Source organism: Drosophila arizonae, chromosome 3 (assembly GCF_054131065.1).
Source record: "Drosophila arizonae isolate 15081-1271.41 chromosome 3, UAZ_ARI_1.0, whole genome shotgun sequence".
NCBI classification, from domain to species: domain Eukaryota; kingdom Metazoa; phylum Arthropoda; class Insecta; order Diptera; family Drosophilidae; genus Drosophila; species Drosophila arizonae.
In genome coordinates, this window is record NC_142923.1 from 15,963,281 (window position 1) to 15,983,726 (window position 20,446).

The window sequence follows — 20,446 nt, forward strand, 5'->3', positions numbered from 1 at the left end:
TAACGGTTTTCGAAGTCGTACTGCTTCCAATTCGTGAATTTCTTCGCTTGTTTTGTAACTACTTCATAGTTGCCTGATCGTTAAAACGTCAAATATTTCAGAAATTAATTTAAATTGCAGTTTCTTTCAATTTTCGTTTCTCCCAATTGAGCCTTACATTCAAATTCGTACAAGAAAAGTCATGACAATTGTGTGGCAAGCTACTGTGAGGTTCAGGCGCTGATAGATTTGTCTACTTACAGGCGACAGGAATCAATGTACCAGATGACAGGCCTCTATTCGGAGACGAACAGCGGCGACGACAGCAGCATAGATGCCACCCAGGACAGCTCGCATGTGGGCGACTTGTCGAAGCCGACCAAGGCGTCGCTGGCAACCACATCGACGATCGCCATGGATAATACCGTCCTCAAATGCCACAGTCGACAGCCGTCGGCAGCGGCAGCGGCAGCGGCAGCTGCGGCTGCTGCAGCAACCAGCAAAAGCAGCAATGCCGATCATCAGCGCGACGACGACGAGGATGAGGAGCAGTTTCGTTCGCGGGACTGCGGCATATTGAATTGCCGGCCGTATGGCATTCAGAGATTCGCCAGGATTAAGATATTCGTGCTGCTGCTGTCGTTGCTGGTGATGATGCAGCAGGCGCTGAGCTCGGGGTACATCAACTCGGTGATCACCACCATTGAGAAGCGTTTCGAGATCCCCTCCAGCTATTCGGGCCTCATCGCCTCCAGCTATGAGATCGGCAACGTGATAACCGTCATTTTCGTCAGCTACCTGGGCAGCCGGCGGCATATACCCGTCTGGATTGGCATCGGTGCCGTCATCATGGGCATCGGCTCGCTGGTGTTTATGGTGCCGCACTTTACGGGTGAGCAGAATCCGGGCATTGCGCTCATGAACAAGAGCAGCGACAACATTTGCCGCAGCGCCTTGGTGCGGGATCAGGACATGGATCTGGGTAGACTCTCCAGTGGACTCTCCCATCAGCCCCTGGCGCCGCACACGCTGCGCGAAGACAACTGCCTGGAGGGCAAGGCCTCCACCACAGGGCCCGTTCTGCTCTTTGTGCTCGCCCAACTGCTGCTCGGCTGCGGAGGCAGTCCGCTCTTCACGCTGGGCACCACCTATGTGGACGATCATGTGCGCACCGAGAGCTCCTCGATGTATATCGGCTGCATGTACAGCATGGCGGCTTTTGGTCCAGTCGTTGGCTTTCTGCTTGGCGCCTACCTGCTCTCCTTCCACATGGACTCGCTCTCCTCCACCATCATATCCATAAGTGAGTACATTCTATATAAATGATATATATTAGAGTCTTAACCCGATCTTCGATATGTTTCGTTGCAGCTCCTGGTGATCGTCGCTGGGTGGGCATGTGGTGGGGCGGCTTTCTGCTCTGCGGCGTCATACTGCTCGTGGTGGCTGTTCCGTTCTTCTCCTTCCCCAAGGTGCTGACGCGCGAGAAGAAGAAGATACGCAAGAGCAGCGTGGTGCAGCTGACGTTGCCGAACAACTCGGGCGCTGTCGCCACGGATGAGTTGGGCAAGGTGAAGAAGGAGATAGTCGCGGTGACGACCAAAGAGGAGGAGACGCATTCGCCGCCCAAGGTGGACACTGGCTATGGCAAGGACATCAAGGATATACCGCAGTCCATGCTGCGCCTGGTCAAGAATCCCGTGTACATTGTCACCTGCCTCGGCGCATGCATGGAGCTCATGATCGTCTCTGGCTTCGTCGTGTTTCTGCCGAAATATCTGGAGACGCAGTTCAGTCTGGGCAAGAGCCAGGCGAACATATTCACCGGCTCGATCGCAGTGCCTGGTGCCTGCATTGGCATCTTCATCGGTGGCTGCGTGCTCAAGCGCTTTCAGCTCAAGCCAAAGGGAGCCGTGCAGTTCGTGCTCATCACGAACGTCATCTGCCTGGCCTGCTATGCGATGCTGTTCTTCTTGGGCTGCGACAACCTGAAGATGGCCGGCACCACGATACCCTACTACACCAAGCACGGCTCGACGCTGGACCAGCCGTTCCAGGTGAATCTGACGGCCGCCTGCAACTTCGGCTGCGAGTGCCTGACCAGTGAAGTGGAACCTGTTTGCGGCAACAATGGCCTGACCTACTTCAGTCCCTGCCACGCCGGCTGCACTGCCTTCTCGTCCAGCTCCAACTACACCAACTGTGCCTGTGAGTGTGCCTCGTTTGCTATTCAGCAACAAAAAAGTTCTTCAAGCTCACTTCCTTCTCCTTTCGCTTCCTCTTGCAGGTGTTCACGCCAACATTTCGAGCAGCATTTATCGGGGCGCTGGCGGCAGCCAGGCTCAGGCATTGAGTGCCAACGAGGACTTTGCTGAGGTCACTGTCGTGCCGGTGGCCACTGCTGGACCGTGTGCCACGCCCTGCCGCACCATTTACCCCTTCCTCATACTGCTCTTCTTCATGACATTCATTGTGGCGTCCACGCAGATGCCGCTGCTAATGATTGTGCTGCGCTCCGTGTCCGAGGAGGAGCGCTCCTTTGCCCTGGGCATGCAGTTCGTGATATTCCGCTTATTTGGCTATATACCGGCGCCCATTGTCTTTGGCAATCTCATCGATTCCACGTGTCTGTTGTGGAAGTCGTCATGTGGCGAGAAGGGCGGCCGTTGTCTCATCTATGACATAGAGAAGTTTCGTTACAAGTAAGCGCTGGAGCTAACCATACCCGACTGTCGACTAATATACCCTTCTTCCTCTTCAGATATGTGGGTCTGTGTGCGTCCGTTAAGCTAGTTGCCCTGTTCATCTTCATTGTGGACTGGTGGCTCGTGCGCAGGCGCAAGCAGCTTGAGAAAATGAAGCCACTGAACGCCAGCGATCCCATCATCGGATCCATCATCAGTTTGGACAAACGTAAGTACACATACCATCCTTTCGAAATATTAACAAATGTTTTTTTTCTTTTGCTTGCAGTATTCGAGGAGAAGCTGACGGGCGGGGATGCGAGCACTGGATTCGTGGCAGGCAATGGCGAGCTGATTATCCCCACTGAGATATTGAGGCACTCGCGCAACGAATCGCGCAACGACTCGCGCACCATGCAGCTGGAATACTGGTAAGCTATGGTTGGGTTATGCTGATGCCGCAACTAATTGAAACTCTTTGCAGCTACGACAAGTGTGGACATGTGCTGCCAGCGGTAAACAGCTGCCATGTGCCGCAGACCAAGTCAAAGAAGCATTTCCGCAGCGCCTCGTGCGATGTGAAGATGATCAAGAGCTTTGCCAAGGACCACAATGTGGCTAGCAGCGCTTCAGATGCCGTTGGCAATAAGTTCACGAATCTGAAGAAGCTGCAGTCGCACACACGTAATCACTCCACTGATCTGAATCCACATGATGTGCGCCACAAGACGCTGCGCGACGATCCATCGCTGCCCATACGCTTCATACAAAACCAGCTGCGGCCTCAGGAATACGCCGAGGAGGATGACGACGACGAGCTAACCACGGGCTGTGGCCATTTCGTGAAGAAGCACTCGCGCAATCATAGCTACGATCAGATCTATATGCCCAACAATATTCGCTTTGATGCGGACTTTCTGCGGCATCCGCACTCACATCACAGCAATCCCAAGAAGAATGTCAATGTGCTGAAGAACGTGGTGGCTGATGCCAGCAAGGTGAAGAACTCCAATGAGGTGGAGGGCAGCAGTGGATCGCGGAGCCACTCGCGGACCAATTCGAAGGATCTGAACAGTCAAGTGGCCTTACCTGAGTCATCATCGAGTGGTCTCAGTATTTTGCGTCATCGTCGTACCAATTCAAAAGATCTTAACTACAGCATCCTGCCCTCTGGCAGCAACGTAGAAGCTCCAGCAGTAGCACCGACTAATGCCCATGGCACGGCTGGCACGCTGAATCGACCAGCACAGCAGCAGCCACAGCAACAGCAACAACAGCAGCAGCAGCAGCAGCACACACGAAATACGTCGCATCACAAGATTCAGATCGACGATGATCGCAACGAGCTAATTAACGATAACGATGAAGAGGAGGAGTCGAATTCGATTCGCTTGTAGTTGCGATACTTCTACATGTTCCTGTGCAATCTAAGCTGATTCGGCTTGTGCGGAGACGGAGACGCCTGCAGAGCTCCGCTAGCATTCCAGGCGTGCCTCCACTTGCAAGCACGGATCCACCAACCCTGTGTCTGACTTTATGATTTCCTTAAAAGCTGAAACCAGCTACTGTACTTGTACTTACAACCAAGTGTTCAATTGTACTTTCCTTGTAGATAACAAGAAAATAATCTTTTATACAATGTTTCAAAACGGTTCACAGAAGTTCACATTTGGAGCGTTGCAACAATATTTGTAATTAGTATATTTATTGTGTAAGCATATTGTAGATTCGTATTGTAGTCTTAGCTCCTTGTGATAGGCATATTTTATATTGTATACGTACCATTTACATTTTAAGAGCTATTTGACTGTTGTTCCTCCAGAGTGGACGTAACAGTTAATCAATAGTTTATCGCAATGTGAATGCATGAATTATCTTCTAGAGACAGAACCAACCCTCTCAGCTGAGTTCAATCGGACAGACATGTCGCCAGCTGCCAAAGTTACAAGTCGAAGTCATGTTTTCCGATTAGAGACCCTAATAAGAGCATACCTACTACTATATTAAATTCCAGACTATTAGATCGATGTAAACTGCTAACGATTTTGTATATTTGATCCCTAAAGCTTTTACACTGTTCAAATCTCGGTTTCGAAATGCGAAATTTTTGATGTGCAAATATTTTGACTGCGTCCCTTACAAGCATAGAGAAACAATAGAAAATTTTGAACATACAGCTGAACTAATATAATAATATCAATATTTTAACAATTGTCAATGGAAATTGTGCTGTGAAATGATGTGTGAGTAATGCAAATAAAACGTAATAATAATAATTAAAACAAACGCAATTAATAGAATACATATTATAAGTAAATTAACTACAAAAATACAATATATATATTTTGTGTTTATATATTGTGTCAGATTATATAAGGAACTCATATCAGAGCGAAATACAGAAAGAAAATAAAATTAAGCTCGAGTCACACATATAAAGCGAATATATTTTAAAAATCTCGACGAGCGAATAGAACGAATTCCTTAATTTCATGTTTTCAATAATCGATTGGAGCCACAGTTTAATATAGAGAGTGTCGTACTATAGCGATAATGCCTTAAATATATCAATTAATTATACACTAAATAAATACATATATAGAGTAAGTTAGTAAGTTAGCATACACATAGTTAGTTAGTATCTGTTTAGTTAGGCATAGCTAGTATCTGTTGGATACTTATTGGACAGTTGCATCTGTTTATTGACGGATTATCAAAGCTTTCACATTGCATTCATGTGATCCCCCAATCGACTTGCTGCTCTATTCAATTATTTTCGAAAAAATATATAGAATACAACTAAAGTTTACACCAACACCAAGTCAGAAGTCATAAATAATACAAATAGAGCACATTTCCCCCTATCCCCGCTGTAGCAAACCTCACGTACACCACTATAGATATGCAATTATACAATGATATATGATATGATATGATATATGTATGGATGTACAATGGATTTTATGAAACACACAGTTTAGCTGCGTAACTCAATATTAGGTGCGAGCAAATTAAACATAAATCAATAATTATTTAGCGCATTAAGAAATGCATATTTTTATTTTAGTGAAAATATTAAATTACCAATATGAATTAAATGAAAACATGAGACTATACAAACAAAATAAATAATAAATGTACTAGACAAATGCAATTGTATGTTTTATTTAACTTTAAGGATGACGAACTGTGTCTATTTAGCCTTGCCCGTCTGACCATCCTTCAGCATTTACAGTTTTATATTAAACCGCTCTTACACATATTTTTCAACCTACTAATCATTTATGTAGAACTTTTAACACTTTAATAAAAATTAAACCTTAACCTTAATTAAAACAACAACATTTTGGTTCACCCTAATGCAGCTAATACGAAAACCCAAACAAATACGAGCTTTTGCTCAGCAAGCTTTTAAATGGGGTTGTTGAAGTGGCTAAACTCGTGTGCTGTCCAGTCCAATTGGAGTTTAAATAGATTTGAAAAGATATTAGAAGACAATGTATTTGTGCTTTTCTACATTTTATTTTTATTTCGTTTAAAACTTGATTATGATTGCATTGCAAGAAATTTGCCTTTTTTTGCTGATATGGCAACAGTATATGGCAATAAGTTGATAGCTTATCTTATTTCAAATTGACTGATAAGACTCGGGAAACTTCTGACTAATCAAAACAGTTGAAAACAGTTCAGTTGTTGGCAACATGGAGCGACCAGGCTCATCCGCAATGCAAATGATTTATGCAGAACTGGATGCAGGTGCGTATACGTAATGCCAATCAGAACTGGCGCTAAATTGAATTCCAGTTAAAGCACAGAATACGCGCTTGGAGGAAGAGAACATTCTGCTGCGCCACAGACTGAACCGCGTCTCCACAGATCAGCACACGAATGCCACAGTGAATGTGGAAGCTAAGATTAGGGCATTCCAATTGGAAGAGGAACGCGATCGCTTAGTGGAGACTCTGCAGATGCACAAGAAGAAATACAATAAGCTGCAGGATGCATACCTGGAGAAGGTGAAACGCTGCAAAGCGCTGGAGGAGATGTTCAAACGGCAAAAGACACTCACGGGGCTGGTAATGAAGTCAGCAGTGGCTCAGCGGGAATCAGGTGAGAATGAATGAGAAATACATATGTATATGTAGATGTCTATGTGCATATATTCAATACCAAATCCAATCGGAACAGAACAACAAATGATGCTTGAGAAGCGTAAGTCCCAGCAGAACAAAAACAGCTCAGCGGAAGTAGAGCAGCTGCAAGCGAAGCTAGCAAAGATGCAAGCGGCGCTAGATGAGTCCTATGACATTATTGATGAAATGGACTTTGAATTGGAAAGCGTAATTAAAATCAAGTTGGTAAACCACTTTGCGTCTTTTAATAAGCCTTCATACACACAGGTCGATTTGCTGGAGATGCAGAATAAAAGTTTGCGCGAAGAGTTGGCAGCGCTCAAGGCGCAACTGAACGAGCGTGCAGCACAAGCAGCTTCAGCTCCAGCAGACGATGATGACCCACCGCCCAAATACGAGCCCACCGAACAGGCGTGTCGCAATTATCGTCAGCATGTGGCCTCGTCCATTTGTGACAGCTGTTTGCAGAATGACGACGCCGATGCTGAATCACTGGAACGCGCTGCAATGACACAAAGCGTAAGTCACAACCAACAAACAAACAATTATTGCTTGATAATGATAATCGATTCCCATTGCAGCTCGTCGAGACTGTAGAAGCTGAAAGCAATTCCCTGCGACGTGAGCTTTTGCGCTCGCGCTTACAGAACAAAATACGCACCAAATTGGAAAAAGAGCAAGAGGAGGAAGATTAGAGTCTGATTATCCAATTGGAATTGATGAATGCTACAGTGAAAATGCTGTAAATAATAATTGAATTGGAATTTGATTAGAATTGGATATGCGCTGATGATACAGGCTGTCTGCTATAAATGCCATAAATCGGAAGAAATAATAAATAATTAATTATAAATTAATATTTTGTACTCTATTTAATAATTATATGTAACGAATTTTTATTTTTTAAGAAACATATAAAAAAATATTACTTGATGTACTTTACAAATTTGTCTCCACACTAATGCCAATCTGTAAAAAGTCTAATTAATCTTCTCGATTCACCTCTAGTTTGAAAGAGAACCCTCAGCATTAATCAAAGCTCTTTCATAATCAATAACATTGCAATCCAGTCTTTGGCCCCAGTCGACAAGTGCAGCTAGCCAAAAATGCGGGTATGCAAAATGCGATCTTTTTTTGCACTTAGTTTATTTATTTTTTTCTTATTTTTATATTGGGTATGTTTAACCCAGTTTGGGACAACTAACGCCTGACGCGCACGAGTGCACATGCCACAATTTGCAAACGCAAGCTGGAAAATTAATACAAAGTAATAAAAAAAAAAAATTGAGAGTATTGAAAATAAGATAACCTGAATTTTAAGGCATCAAATAAGGCAAATGCCGCCGTCTTATGGCGATTAATTAAAATATTTGTTAATGACATCAAACGAGTTATTTCCACCTTAATTAGCCATCTCCCGGGAACACTAAATAGCCAAAGGCGACGACGGCACATGCCAAATATCATATATTCAATTTATACTATTTTTATTTAGAGCAAATGCAGTTTCCACATATTACGTAAATTATTCAAATAGAAAAAAATAATTAGCTCTTTTTCCAATATCTTGGGTTGGGTTTCTTGATTGGAATTTTAATGGTTATAAATTGAGCAGAACACTTTATGCCAGCTCAGATTAGCATTTGATTTAAGAGACGAAATAAAGCTGAGGCGAAAAAAAAAACATTCATTAGATCAAATTTGCCGACTTCTTAATTATTTGTGAATATATACTCTTATTGAGAGTGTTATACATATTGCATATAAGAGGTGAAGCACAGTAGGAGATGGTGCTAGATATATGAAATTTAATCTTGATTTGAATATGGGCAATTGAAGTAGTATAGCATCATATATTTTATTGCTTGAATGCTTATATGTACAGAGCCATACATATACATTAATATCTACTCTTAAAATTTATAAAAAAGAATTAAAAAAAAAAAAAATACTGTAAATGCTATTCAAATTATTTTCGATAAATCTTCTTTTATTTTTTAAAATATATTTTTTCTTAAATTAACAATCTATATATAGATAAATAATTAAGATTATTTGAAATGCATAATAAATTTATTAAATTTATTATTTACTGCATTAAAAATCCTAGCAAGAAGAAAAACTAATTTAATTTTTCTTAGCTCCAACAGAAGTACACATTGAAGTAATCCCTAAGAGACTTTCAGATCTGAGCTCATTTCACATAAAATTATTTAAGTAGTTTTTTACTCTTCGATTAGCCTTAAATCTAGCTTTTCTTTATATAATAAATAATAAGAATTATAAACTGATATAATTCATAATATTTGGTGCACTAACCTTCTTTGGCCAAAGTCTGATTGGGTGTTGCCTACGCTTGCCTATTCTCATTTTCTTCTCCAATTGGAGGCAATGCGTGTGGTTGTGTTAGTCGAGTGAGCACTTTGCGTATTTCGTGTTTTATAATTTGTATTTCTTTTTTTGCATGGCTCAGCTAATGAGCGCGCTGCTTGATTTTGGGAGCCATTTGAAAGATTCGAGCACAGATTGCCTCACACCCAGTGAGACGGAGACGAAGACGGGGACAGAGTTGGAGCTGGAGTGCGAGATTGAGACGTTGCGGCTGTCATGCGTGTGCAGTATAAAAACGCTGAGGACTTCACAGTTTAATTACAACGATCTCGATCAGCGTCGTGTGCGTACACAGTTCTCCAGCTGAAGCCAAATAAATTCATTCACGTTGCAAATGATGGGAAAAGTAAGTTGGAGTAGTCGTGGAATATGAAGCCCAAGTCCTAATTCGCTATCCTTTAGCTCAGCTATCTGTTCTGCATTTGCCTGACGCTGAGCAGCGTCGCCGTCTGGGCCATTGAGCTGCGGCCAGACCTGGACTCTGGCCCGGTGGCATACGAGTTCCACTGGCTGGTCAATGATCCGCACACGGGCGACATCAAGAGCCAGAAGGAGACGCGCAAGGACGACAAGGTCGTGGGCCAATACACGCTCATCGACTCCGATGGCTACTTGCGCACCGTCGACTACACAGCGGACGATCACAGCGGCTTCAATGCTCTCGTGCGCCGCGAGCCAACTGACATCAAGATACCCCAGCCCTCGCCGGAGCCCAAGAAACTGATTGCCGCCAAGCTCCTGACACCACTCACTCCCCTCGTTCACTATGCTCCCAAGGCCATACTGAAGTCGGCCGAGCCCTCCGAGGGCAACTATGTGTCCGTGTCGGGACCCACGGCCCAATACAAATACTAAAATGTGCTTAAATCACATTTTATCCAAGCGATCATAACTTCGACTACATACCAATATCACGAGCACGAGCACGAGCACGAGCCGTCAAGGAATCTGCCCATTGACTCGAATGCGCCAGCCCAATCAATTGCCAATTCATTTTACAAGCCATACTTAAGTTATATACATACATATAATTGAACACACTCATTTTATAGATGCATCGTACATACATACATACATGAAGGAAGACATACATAAATATATATAAATATTGAATTTGTTCTGCAGAAGAACACAAAATAATTGAGTGTTTTACTTGTTGACTGAGTGAACTGAAATGAAATGGAAAATAGCATTTGAATATTCAAAATCATTTTTTTAGAAATTGTGAAAATTTAAATTACAGATTAAATATAAAAAAAAAAAAATAATAATAAAATAAAAAGAAATAAATATATATACATATATATATATATTTTGTTTATTAGTTATTAGTTTATTAGCATTAGCATACTTACACATTAATATACTCGTTTTACTCCGTGAACGGGTATATAAATTCAATTTGAAACACCATCTCTAGAGCTCATGATTGCATGATTTCTAATGAAAAATTAAAAATTACCTGACAGCTAAAACGTGTCACTTATTTCCAGCAATTTCCTATTGATAATAGAAACAGTTTGTTAGTTCTATGAAAATCATATATAGATATCGCAAATCATATAAAAGATATAAATGACTATGTATGTATATTTAAGTATTTAAATATTTCTTGTGATCTAAAAATGAAATTATAACTATTAGAAGCACGTTCACATTAGAGATTATATTAGTATAATTCATTATAATCTCAATTGATATGCATTTCTTTATGCTTACACATTACATATACATATGTATATAGATGCATATATCTACCTATTTAGCATTTCATTCAGTTGTGCTTTGGTAAAATGAAGTTGGAGTGTCTCACAGTTACTCACAGATACGATTCGCAGTGTGTCATCGTTGGATAAGGTTAAATGGAACTGCAGAGATGCTCCGATTAACTAATGCTATCTGCAGACGAGACTCGAGACGAGCAGCCAGCGAAGTTGATAATCTCACGTAGCAGACGCGTCATCGTCTCCAGCTCTATTGAGCGGCGCACGTGCACGGGCCAGAGAGGGAGGGTCTTCCATTCGGTGGGTCAGTCTCAGCCGAAAACCCAAATGCAACGATGGTGCCGTCGACTTGGAGCGTTCAGTAGCAAAATGAGCGACGCAGCGCCTACACGAGCCGCACGAGTCGCAATCACCCTCATGCTGCTGTCTCTGCTGGGCTCCACTGCGAGCGAGAAGGCGACGTCTGCGGAGGACACATCGTGGATGGCGCCACTGCAGCAACAGTATGGCTGGGATGCCAGCGAGCTGAGGAACAAGATGCATCAGGGCGATGCGACCACCTACGAGCTGGGCACACCCAACTACCAGATCTTGAACCCGGAGGATGAGCCCGAGTACATAACGGCCGATCAGCCGCACTACCAGGAGATGCTGCGGCGCCTAACCAGCTCCAGCAATGGCAGCCATACTATTGACATGACCATGCCCAGTACCATCTCAAGTGCCTCGGCCGTAGCCTCAGCCTCAGGCTCAGCCTCAGCCTCAGATGAGCCCAAAGAGGTCAAGTGGGAGAAGCTGCAGAAGCGCAGCTTTAATCAACCGGCAGTCGACAGTGGGCACGAGGAGCCTGTGGAGGCAGTGCCCCTAGATGAAAGAAGCCATCGCCCAAGGATACAGGTCTATGCCGGTGCCAAGCCATTCCAGACGCTGATTGCCAATTTGAGTTAGATTTGGATTTAATTTAGTTTGCTTTGTCAATTATTTTCATATTGTGCAATCAACAAAAAGATTTTATAAAAGTTGTGTTCAAAACAGCTAAATAAATATTTTATTCATATTAATACGAATCTTTAATTTGAAAAAATCTAGATAATTATAAAACTATTAGAAGATATCAGATGATTGCAGCATTGAAAGTAAGAAACAAAATTTTTGTTGTTAAGCTTTTTTCGCATTGTAATTGACTTTAGTTAGTTGTATTATAAATACTTTTAACTTAAATCAACAAGCTACAAAACAGTATAGATACAACTCCATGGAGAACTAATTTTAAACAAATTAGTAAAATTTTAATATTTTTTAAATAATATTTTAAGTATTTTTTTTATTTTAAGTAATTTATTATAATTTTTTATTCATTATAATATTTAATAAAATACGTATTTTATAAAAAAAAGGAAATATTTATGTAAAATGAAAATTTGTTTTTCTACCTAATTGATTTTTGTTAAGTAAGTATTGTTGTTAAGTAATTACCAAGACTATCAAACATTGGTCTGAGGGGCTCAGAATTAAATGCCCAGCTTATATATGAATATATTTCCATCTTAATATGGATTCAGTTCAAAAGAGGTTTCTAATTTTCAACTTTCTCAGAAAAGTTGACTCATTGAAAAACTTAAAAAAATAAAAAGTTTACCCAAAAAAATTCTATTAAAGTCTATCAATCTATTAGATTCTATTAAATTTAATAAACAGGTCCCAAATGAATCCTTATTGAACGATTCAATTCCCTTTGATTTTTTGGCCTTATTGAACGATTCAAATCTTTGACGTGACGCATATGTAATCAGAGCTCTTATGGATGGTCAAATAAATCATTTAAAGGAAAATTTAAATTTAAAGTCTCTAGTATCGACGCAGTACGTGTTTCGACCTACCAAAATGTTTCCCAATAGATAAGTTAATCGAGAGATTGATAAGAGAAATGAACCTAAAATTAATGCTAAACAAAAAAGACAACAACAACAGCCACAAATGTAATGAGTGAACCGTTCCAGACTCATCGCCAGACTCTGAGCCAGACAGACAGAGCAGACAGAATTTATAAATCCATCGAGCAGTCGCCGCTGAAACTTCAGACACAAAAAAATGGTCAATGCGTGCAGAGCTAGAAATGAAAATGTGAAATGAAAATTGAACTAGAGCCGGAACTGGAACATTAGTCGGAACCAGCTGAGTGGCTCTGACTCTGAGCTGTGGCTCTGGCTCTAGCTCTGACTCTAGCTCTAGCTCTAGCTCTAGCTCTGACTGCGGCTATCAGCGAGTGCTCTGCGAAATGCATGAAATTCTTTTACGGAAGCGCTTCAGATTGCGATTGTGTTTGTGATTCTTCGGCATAGCCAATACACAATTGTGACTCTTCTCGACTATCAAGCGTTGGCGTCGGCGTCGGCGTTGGCGTCAGCGCCAGCGTCGGCGTCGTCATCCCCGTGCCGCGCCCTGGCGTGTGTTGAGCGCTGCATTTGGAACGTGCTGGGGGCAACGCTTCCGCGACCCATTTGCATAGCGCTGTAATATTTGCAAATAGCTCGCAGCCAGCGAAAATCGTATTTAAGAGCTATTCAGCAAATTGCATTAAAGAAGTTGCACGCGACCAAGCAGAGACCGACCAAGCGCTATCCGAGCCGCCGACTGAATCCAAATACTGCTGAAAGGTAAAAAACATCATCATCAACCGCGAATCAATTGCCGATTGCCAATTGCAAATCGCAAAACGCGAATTGTGAATTGTGAATCGAGAATTGTGTCGTTGACCCTTGAGGGGAAACCACTAAATTGACCCATTTTCGTATTGCTTCTAGATGATCGTGCGACACAATTCGATGTTTGCGCTGCTGGCGCTCAGCGCTCTGGCCCTCAGCCATGCCCACTTTCCGCAGTACTGCGCCGAGTGCGAGCAGGAGATTTGGGAGCAGGTGCCGTGCAGTGAGATCAGCTCTACCACGCTCCAGCCGCCCATCACAACGACGGTCTCGACGCCTGCGATCAGCACCACAACGCAAACGCCGCCGACTGTGACCACGCCCCCAACCACATTGACGCCTACACTGCCGCCCATCAGCTCCACCCTGCCGTACGTCTATACGACGCCGTCGACGCCCTACACGACCTCGTCGACGTACAAGAAGTGCTACTGCGAGTGCAAGCTGGGCTGCAAGGAGTTCTGCCGCAAGGTGTCCGTGGCCAGTCCCAAGCAGCAGATCACGCAGATCTCCTCCACGGGCGACTATGCGCCAGGGGGTCAGGTCGAGTACACGCAGTCGCTGCAGCGCAAATACTACCCCAAGTACGCCGCCAAGAGCTACAAGCCCTATCCCGTGGTCTACAATGAGGCGGCGGGGTCCGCATCCGCGCCAGCTGCGAACAACATAAATGCGCCCAACTACACGCTCGAGGAGCTGGCGCATCTGCTGAGCTCCTCCTACGGCGCTCGCAAGGGCTATCCGGCCAGTCCGCTACCGCAGCCGCAGCAACAGCAATCGGTTTACTACGCACCACAGCCGCTGATCTCTCGACTCCAGCCGCAGTACAGGCAGCTGATTAGCAAGGTTTCGCCGCCCAAGGAGCACGTGATAATCAAGACAGCATCAGCGGCGGTTTCAGCCTCTGGCCGTGCAGTGGCCAAGGCCAAGACGCCCTACAACGAGGTGGTGGCCACATCGGCGCCCGTGTATGAGAGCACCACATCGTATCCGGTTCCACCACCAGAGCCGCCCAAATCGTATCCTGAGCCCGAGCCAGAGCCTGTGCCCGTGCCCGTGCCCGAACCGGTGCCCGTGCCTCTGCCCATGCCCCAGACCGAGGCATATCCCTCCCAGACAGAGGCCTATCCGGACAAGTCCTATGAGGCACCCGAGTCGAAGGGCAAGTCAGAGTCCTCCTCCTTCGACCTGGCCATCGACAACTACCTGAAGGACTTTGGCTACGGCAACCAGGTGCGAGACTTGGACTACTAACGCCTTGCTTCCTCCGATTGTTATTAGTTGTTGCTAGTTATAGGTCTATGCCTAAGTATAACCTATGCATGTGTGTGTATATGTGCGCGTGCATAGCTATGTATTGGGTACGACAGCGCACTCTTCATGTATTTATTTATTTCCCCCTCTCCATGCGCTGACTTGTTGAACATAATACAATATACAATATATACAAACAATGGTTACGAAAATTTCTGTATTTTATTTTAAGGAGTGGGAGATGAAATTTGATGTGGTTATAAAGGGAGGCAAAGGTATATATATATAATTTATAAAGTCTTTTTCAGCTCTTATCCTAAGTGAAGGAACTTGATTGCCTTTAAGGCTGCAATGACTGCAATGAGCAACATTTGCTTACATTTGCTGTTGGCCAACAGAGCACACCTCTGCACACCTCCGTCACCTTCAGTGACCTTCACACACTCAGCTGGCATCAAAGAGCTTGGGGCAGTTGTACTTAGCAACAAAGTGGGCAGAAGGCGATTTATTTGGCATATGCCAAAACAGTCACTGAGCTAAGTACCTGTGCAGCACCTCAATCTCCCAGTGTATGTGTGTGTGTGTGTGTGTGTGTGTGTGTGTTTGTGTGTGCTGGTATCGGACAATCTACAAAGTGTGTACATGTCGCTAAGTAGACACAACTTATTATTTATGGAGTCTACTTAAATGTGAGCTCGTGGAGCTGATGGAGTTGATTGGGTTGGGCGACAACGACAGGCAACGACAGCGGGCGTGCCGCAACGACTGCAACTGGACCTGTGCGTGAGCCGTGTTGGAGTGGTGCAGTGGTTGCTGTGGTGCAGCTCTTGAAAACCACTCGCTACGTAATCTTGTTCTAAATGAATGTGGCGCAAGATACGCGCCGGAGCCGCTTATTACTTCATATCGAATTTACCTACGTGTCTCGATTGGTTATTTGCTTTGGCTTTTCACTCTCCGCGAGCAGCGATCGGCGGTGTCGCATTGATTTGTGTGCGTCGAGCGAACCAAGTGCGTGAAAGGCCTCTGGCATGTGGGCACAGCACGGGCGAGACAACGCCCCTCCTCCCTCCTTCCTCCTCCCTCCACCCTCCGCCATCACCTGGCCAAAGGTGGCTATGGCTCGGACTGCGACTGCGGTATCTTGTGTGGCATACGGACGGATGTTGCAATTCGATTAATTAATTAAGTGGAAAAACTGCAAGCGCGCCGAAGGCTGTCTGAATGTCAATGTGCAATTTGTAGTCCATTTGATGGAGCTATCGACGGCATAATTAATCCCCGCTCATTTTGTACTTCACTTAGAGCTGCTTGATTGATTGAGATATGTTTGATCACTAAACTTAAGGAATTTATTGCAGATCTGATTAACTACAACTCAATTGTGTTTATTTAATAATAATTAAATACAAGAAAAATCTGATTTGTTTAATTGTGTCACAAATTTTATATTATTATTTATTTGATGATGATGATTTAATATTTAATGTCAAATATATTATATAAAATATATTAATATTATTTTAAATATTGATTACTATTATTTTATGTTTTTCGTACAACGTATAGAAAATTATCCCATTTAACTTATTTCATTTCCACTTAATAAAAAAATCAACGAATTTATTGAAAATATGCATTAAAATTATTTCTGCCTCCTAGCTCAACAGTTATAAAAATTTCTTATCTATCCAATTCTTATCTCTCAATTATGCTTAGAGCTAACAATATATGGGTACCATTTAGTGTTCAAGTGATCTTACCCAAGATAGTTGATTGATTTTGAATTGGTTTTTAATTTCCTGTACTGCCTTTTTTTCTATCAGTGATTTTCCATTTTTCTTAAAAAATCTTTGCTAAAAAAACGCAAATTAATTTAAGCAAATTTTGTAGTCAATGGAACTTCCTGTCTTTGCCGACTTCAAGTTTTTAAACTATTCAAAATGCAGTTTTAGCCTCTTTGCCACGCTTTCGGGTTGTTATGCATATCTCGAAGTTTCTAGCATTGATCTAATATTGCTGAATCAATCAATCACTTAATTGAATTCCTCGCATAAAACGACCTCATCAGACCAATGTTCTTCTGGACATTTCATCACATAGTTTCGATTGAATACTCACGAATGAGCTGTAATTTATAGTCGTGTATTTGTAACTGCTTTGTGTTGACATAGATAGCTAACAACAATCAATTATAGGTAGGAAACTTAAAAAATGAGGCGACAAATTGTACACAAATATCTATCTGACTATTTCATAGAATTTCCATGGTCTAAATATTTGAAAGCTAATGCATATTTCTGTTACAGGTTTCTATTGACTCGGGCCAAACGAAGCAAGTTTAGTTTTTAATAAAAATAAATATATAAATATAATATTTTCTTAGCCGAACCAGTTCGCCTCCAAAATATTTTGCAACCATATTTGATACATATTAAGTCAATTTTTCTGATCAGCTGCATACATTTTAATTACAATTAAGAATCAAGATCATAAATTATATGTATTAGTTTTAGACTAAAATTCGTATATGTTGAAATTTGAGTGCAAGTTTATCTTGGAATTATTGAAATTTTTGAATTTACTCAAAAGTCATTTATATATTGAGAAAGATGGGAAAGAATCGCAGCGACTGATGGATAATATTCTAATAAGAAATTGTGTTCTAATAAGACATATTGCATTCAAGATTAATTCGATTTTTGTAACATTAAAAATATTTATAAAAAATTTTAATTATGTAAACTGGAATATGTGAGCATTTTTGATGGCTAAAAAATGGATTAATTTTTCCGCTCTGTCTCTATTTTTACTTTCACTCGACTTTGAAATATTTCAATTATTTACTCGTAAATCGGCTGCTGCTATTCAAGCTATTCAAGCAGTAGATCAGCTTGACATATATGTATTTATATGCCGTCTCTGGCTGATCCCTTGCCCGAGTGACCCATAGAAACAAAAGTCGCTCCGTTACACAGCCAAAAATTGCAAACTGGATCAGCAAATGCGACAAGTAAAATTGTTTTTATTTTTATTTAGAGTTGGATTTTTATTTTTGGGTGGTAATACAAAATATTGGCAATCAAAGCCGCAATGCCAAAACAAAAAGTAACTGTTTTACATTTGGCTCGATTCCGGTTCGGGCTTGGACTAATAACACGCACCGCGGAGGTGGGGCAATCGATTTTGGTATAAAAGTTGCGTGCGCGACATTTGACAACATAGTTCAACGCAGGAGCCTCAAGTGTAGTGATCCGAAAGATTTTCAGCACTCCAAACCCAACTCAAAACTCGAAAACTAAACGCAAAATGTTCTCAGTGAGTTTTTTTCCTTTAAATGAGTGAAATACTGAAATTGTTCGGCAACTAAAGCGAACTTATCTTCATTCTAGCTTGTGTCTGTGTTCGTCCTGGGCGTGGCTGCTGCCGCTGCCATCGAGCTGAGCCCCATCTACTCTGCCCCAACGGCGCACCTGGTGAAGCCACTGCTGAAGACCGTCGAGGTGGAGGCGCCTGCCCATTACGACTTCTCCTACTCCGTGCGTGACGACCACACCGGCGACATCAAGAGCCAGACAGAGTCCCGCAAGGGTGATCAGGTCCAGGGACAGTACTCGCTGATCGATGCCGATGGCTACCAGCGCATCGTGGATTATACATCGGATGCCCACAACGGCTTTAATGCCGTCGTTCGCCGTGAGCCTCTGGGCCAGAAGATCATTAAGGCTGCGCCCGTTGCCAAGATTGTGTCCCCCTTGCCATTGGCCTATGCGCAACCCAAGCTGCTGGCTGCCCCCAAGCTGCCCTTGGGCCTGTACCAATAGGATCGAGTCAGAGCGATAGAGCTAGAGCGAGAGAGAGAATTCCAAACACTGATTTCATTGCATTGACGACCCATCTCAAACTGAACACTCAACTCAACTGAAAGCCACTATAACTATAACTGTAATTGTAACATTTCTAGCCACTATTTTCAATACTTTCCATTGCTCACTTTCACACGCACTTATGTACGCGCATCAGTCCTCTATAACTCTATAACACGATTTATATATGCGAACATGCTTCATTAGAAATTCGTGTAGTCTATATATATGATAAAATACGAATATTTTAAAAATATAAACGCAATAAATGCATTTCTATAAATGAATTTGAATTTATGAATTTTTGTTAAATCTTTTAAGTTTTAGCTATTAACTGCAAATGGCTATCTTAGATCTTATACATTATCTGGTTAGTGACATTATCCTGTAAATGTAAAGTTAACAGAGAGCAATTGCTAAAGCTGTTAAAGCAAATCTGCAAGCAAATATGTTAAGAGCAGTGGCAATTAGCAGAGCTTGCATATAACAGTTGAGCGTTTTATTATTTACGCTCTGTTTGCGAGGCGAAAAAAATCGTACTCATTCGCTCTCATTCTGAACGAGAGACTTCGCTTCTTTTAACGAACACAATTTAGGGGGAGTAAACAAAGTATAGAAGTGAGCACACGATTAAGAGATAGTCAGAGTCTCTTAACAGTGATGCACATGCACATATGTATGTATGTAAATACGCATACATTCAGTTCAATCGTGCACAGTTGGCTCTTATAACTCAGCATGGTAAAAGCTCTTGGTACTTAAGCTGCTAATTTAACAATAAGAGAACTAATAGAAACACACAACTTGACAAAAAAAAAAAAAAAAAAACATTTTATACACATTTCTGAATTTTTTTCCAATAATTATGTATATTAATAAAGCGAATACGAGAATATTTACCTCTAGATTTAAACCACTGGAATGGCATGAAATTTGATCAAATTTATTAAGTAACTTCCTCTCTATATATGTACATACATACATATGTAAAAATAACTAATTTTCAGATTAAAACAATAGTATATATAATTTTTAACAGCCTTTTAATAGTAGTAGTAGTAGTAGTATACAAATCAGACATGATGCTTTATAACCATTTTGTAAATGTGTTAATGACGTGAAAGAATCGAAATGGGTTCGCGACGCACCTGAGCAGTGAAGCCCAGCAGGGGATCCGAACTGTAGTCAACGACGCGACGATGTCCGTCTGGTTCGATGAGCGAATAGCGACCCGTAACGTATTCGCCACGTCGATGCTCGAACTGGTCCTTCACATCGCCCGTATGGCTGTCGTGCACGGAATAGTGGAACTCATATTGAGGCGGGCTGGAGATCAACTCATCGGGATGGCCAACAATGATGCCCGCCTCAGCAATTGCAGCTGCAGCGCACAGAATCAAAGTGATGGTCTACGAATAGGAAATACATATATATTGTTCTATATACTGTATCAATGAGCCATTAATTGAAGCCACATACCACGATGTTCATGGTGCTTCCAGTTGAGTTTGAATTGCAAGTGAGCACAGCTAACTCAAAGGCCGAGATCTAGTGAACTGATGACAAACTGATCGCGATACCCTCTTTATATATGCCACCCGGGGCAATCTACTGCCAGACACATGGCCCATTGTCACCGTGGCCAAGTTGTGAAGCTGTGCAGCTTTGAAACCGAATCCCCCGACAGTGCAATCTCTTACGCAATGCACG

General features: G+C 42.4%; 7 protein-coding genes across 16 annotated transcripts in view; 6 read left to right on the forward strand and 1 right to left on the reverse strand.

Moving 5' to 3' along the window:
* Oatp30B (Organic anion transporting polypeptide 30B) overlaps positions 1-5,817 on the forward strand; it is a 29,719-nt gene extending 23,902 nt beyond the window's left edge. For all 10 annotated transcript variants that reach the window (XM_089466314.1, XM_089466309.1, XM_089466317.1 and 7 more), the window contains 6 exons: positions 243-1,282; positions 1,351-2,187; positions 2,267-2,681; positions 2,741-2,892; positions 2,953-3,094; positions 3,148-5,817. In XM_089466314.1, the coding sequence (XP_089322440.1) occupies positions 243-1,282; positions 1,351-2,187; positions 2,267-2,681; positions 2,741-2,892; positions 2,953-3,094; positions 3,148-4,060 (3,499 nt within the window). In that variant the 3' untranslated portion in view covers positions 4,061-5,817. The remainder of the gene's footprint in view (positions 1-242; positions 1,283-1,350; positions 2,188-2,266; positions 2,682-2,740; positions 2,893-2,952; positions 3,095-3,147) is intronic.
* Positions 5,818-6,260: 443 nt separating this feature from the next.
* Positions 6,261-7,742, forward strand: LOC108610927 (uncharacterized). Its single transcript, XM_018003307.2, has 5 exons — positions 6,261-6,419; positions 6,468-6,773; positions 6,852-7,003; positions 7,064-7,315; positions 7,378-7,742. Exons 1-5 carry the CDS (start codon positions 6,365-6,367, stop codon positions 7,489-7,491), a joined length of 879 nt encoding a protein of 292 aa, XP_017858796.1. The 5' UTR covers positions 6,261-6,364; the 3' UTR covers positions 7,492-7,742.
* Positions 7,743-9,415: 1,673 nt separating this feature from the next.
* On the forward strand, positions 9,416-10,348 carry Cpr30B (Cuticular protein 30B). The gene is made up of 2 exons (XM_018003312.2): positions 9,416-9,533; positions 9,590-10,348. Exons 1-2 carry the CDS (start codon positions 9,522-9,524, stop codon positions 10,040-10,042), a joined length of 465 nt encoding a protein of 154 aa, XP_017858801.1. The 5' UTR covers positions 9,416-9,521; the 3' UTR covers positions 10,043-10,348.
* Positions 10,349-11,207: 859 nt separating this feature from the next.
* LOC108610929 (uncharacterized) lies at positions 11,208-11,972 on the forward strand. Its single transcript, XM_018003311.2, has one exon. It carries the CDS (start codon positions 11,239-11,241, stop codon positions 11,857-11,859), a length of 621 nt encoding a protein of 206 aa, XP_017858800.2. The 5' UTR covers positions 11,208-11,238; the 3' UTR covers positions 11,860-11,972.
* Positions 11,973-13,385: 1,413 nt separating this feature from the next.
* LOC108610926 (uncharacterized) lies at positions 13,386-15,082 on the forward strand. Its single transcript, XM_018003306.2, has 2 exons — positions 13,386-13,568; positions 13,716-15,082. Exon 2 carries the CDS (start codon positions 13,716-13,718, stop codon positions 14,868-14,870), a length of 1,155 nt encoding a protein of 384 aa, XP_017858795.1. The 5' UTR covers positions 13,386-13,568; the 3' UTR covers positions 14,871-15,082.
* Positions 15,083-18,087: 3,005 nt separating this feature from the next.
* On the forward strand, positions 18,088-19,023 carry Cpr30F (Cuticular protein 30F). Its single transcript, XM_018003315.2, has 2 exons — positions 18,088-18,188; positions 18,263-19,023. The coding sequence occupies exons 1-2, from the start codon at positions 18,180-18,182 to the stop codon at positions 18,692-18,694; spliced, it is 441 nt and encodes a 146-aa protein (XP_017858804.1). The 5' UTR covers positions 18,088-18,179; the 3' UTR covers positions 18,695-19,023.
* A 739-nt stretch (positions 19,024-19,762) lies between these two features.
* Positions 19,763-20,335, reverse strand: LOC108610933 (larval cuticle protein A2B). The gene is made up of 2 exons (XM_018003316.2): positions 20,216-20,335; positions 19,763-20,145 (listed from the first exon to the last, which is right to left on the reverse strand). The coding sequence occupies exons 1-2, from the start codon at positions 20,225-20,227 to the stop codon at positions 19,846-19,848; spliced, it is 312 nt and encodes a 103-aa protein (XP_017858805.1). The 5' UTR covers positions 20,228-20,335; the 3' UTR covers positions 19,763-19,845.
* Positions 20,336-20,446: the final 111 nt, after the last annotated feature.

Bases quoted from the DNA above. Each gene is read 5' to 3' on its own strand.
- LOC108610927 (XM_018003307.2), top strand. From the start codon at position 6,365: ATGGAGCGACCAGGCTCATCCGCAATGCAAATGATTTATGCAGAACTG. The intron at 6,774-6,851 runs GTGAGAATGAAT...CAATCGGAACAG, and splicing joins AGTGGCTCAGCGGGAATCAG to AACAACAAATGATGCTTGAG. The intron at 7,316-7,377 runs GTAAGTCACAAC...TTCCCATTGCAG, and splicing joins GCGCTGCAATGACACAAAGC to CTCGTCGAGACTGTAGAAGC.
- LOC108610929 (XM_018003311.2), top strand. From the start codon at position 11,239: ATGCAACGATGGTGCCGTCGACTTGGAGCGTTCAGTAGCAAAATGAGC.
- LOC108610926 (XM_018003306.2), top strand. From the start codon at position 13,716: ATGATCGTGCGACACAATTCGATGTTTGCGCTGCTGGCGCTCAGCGCT.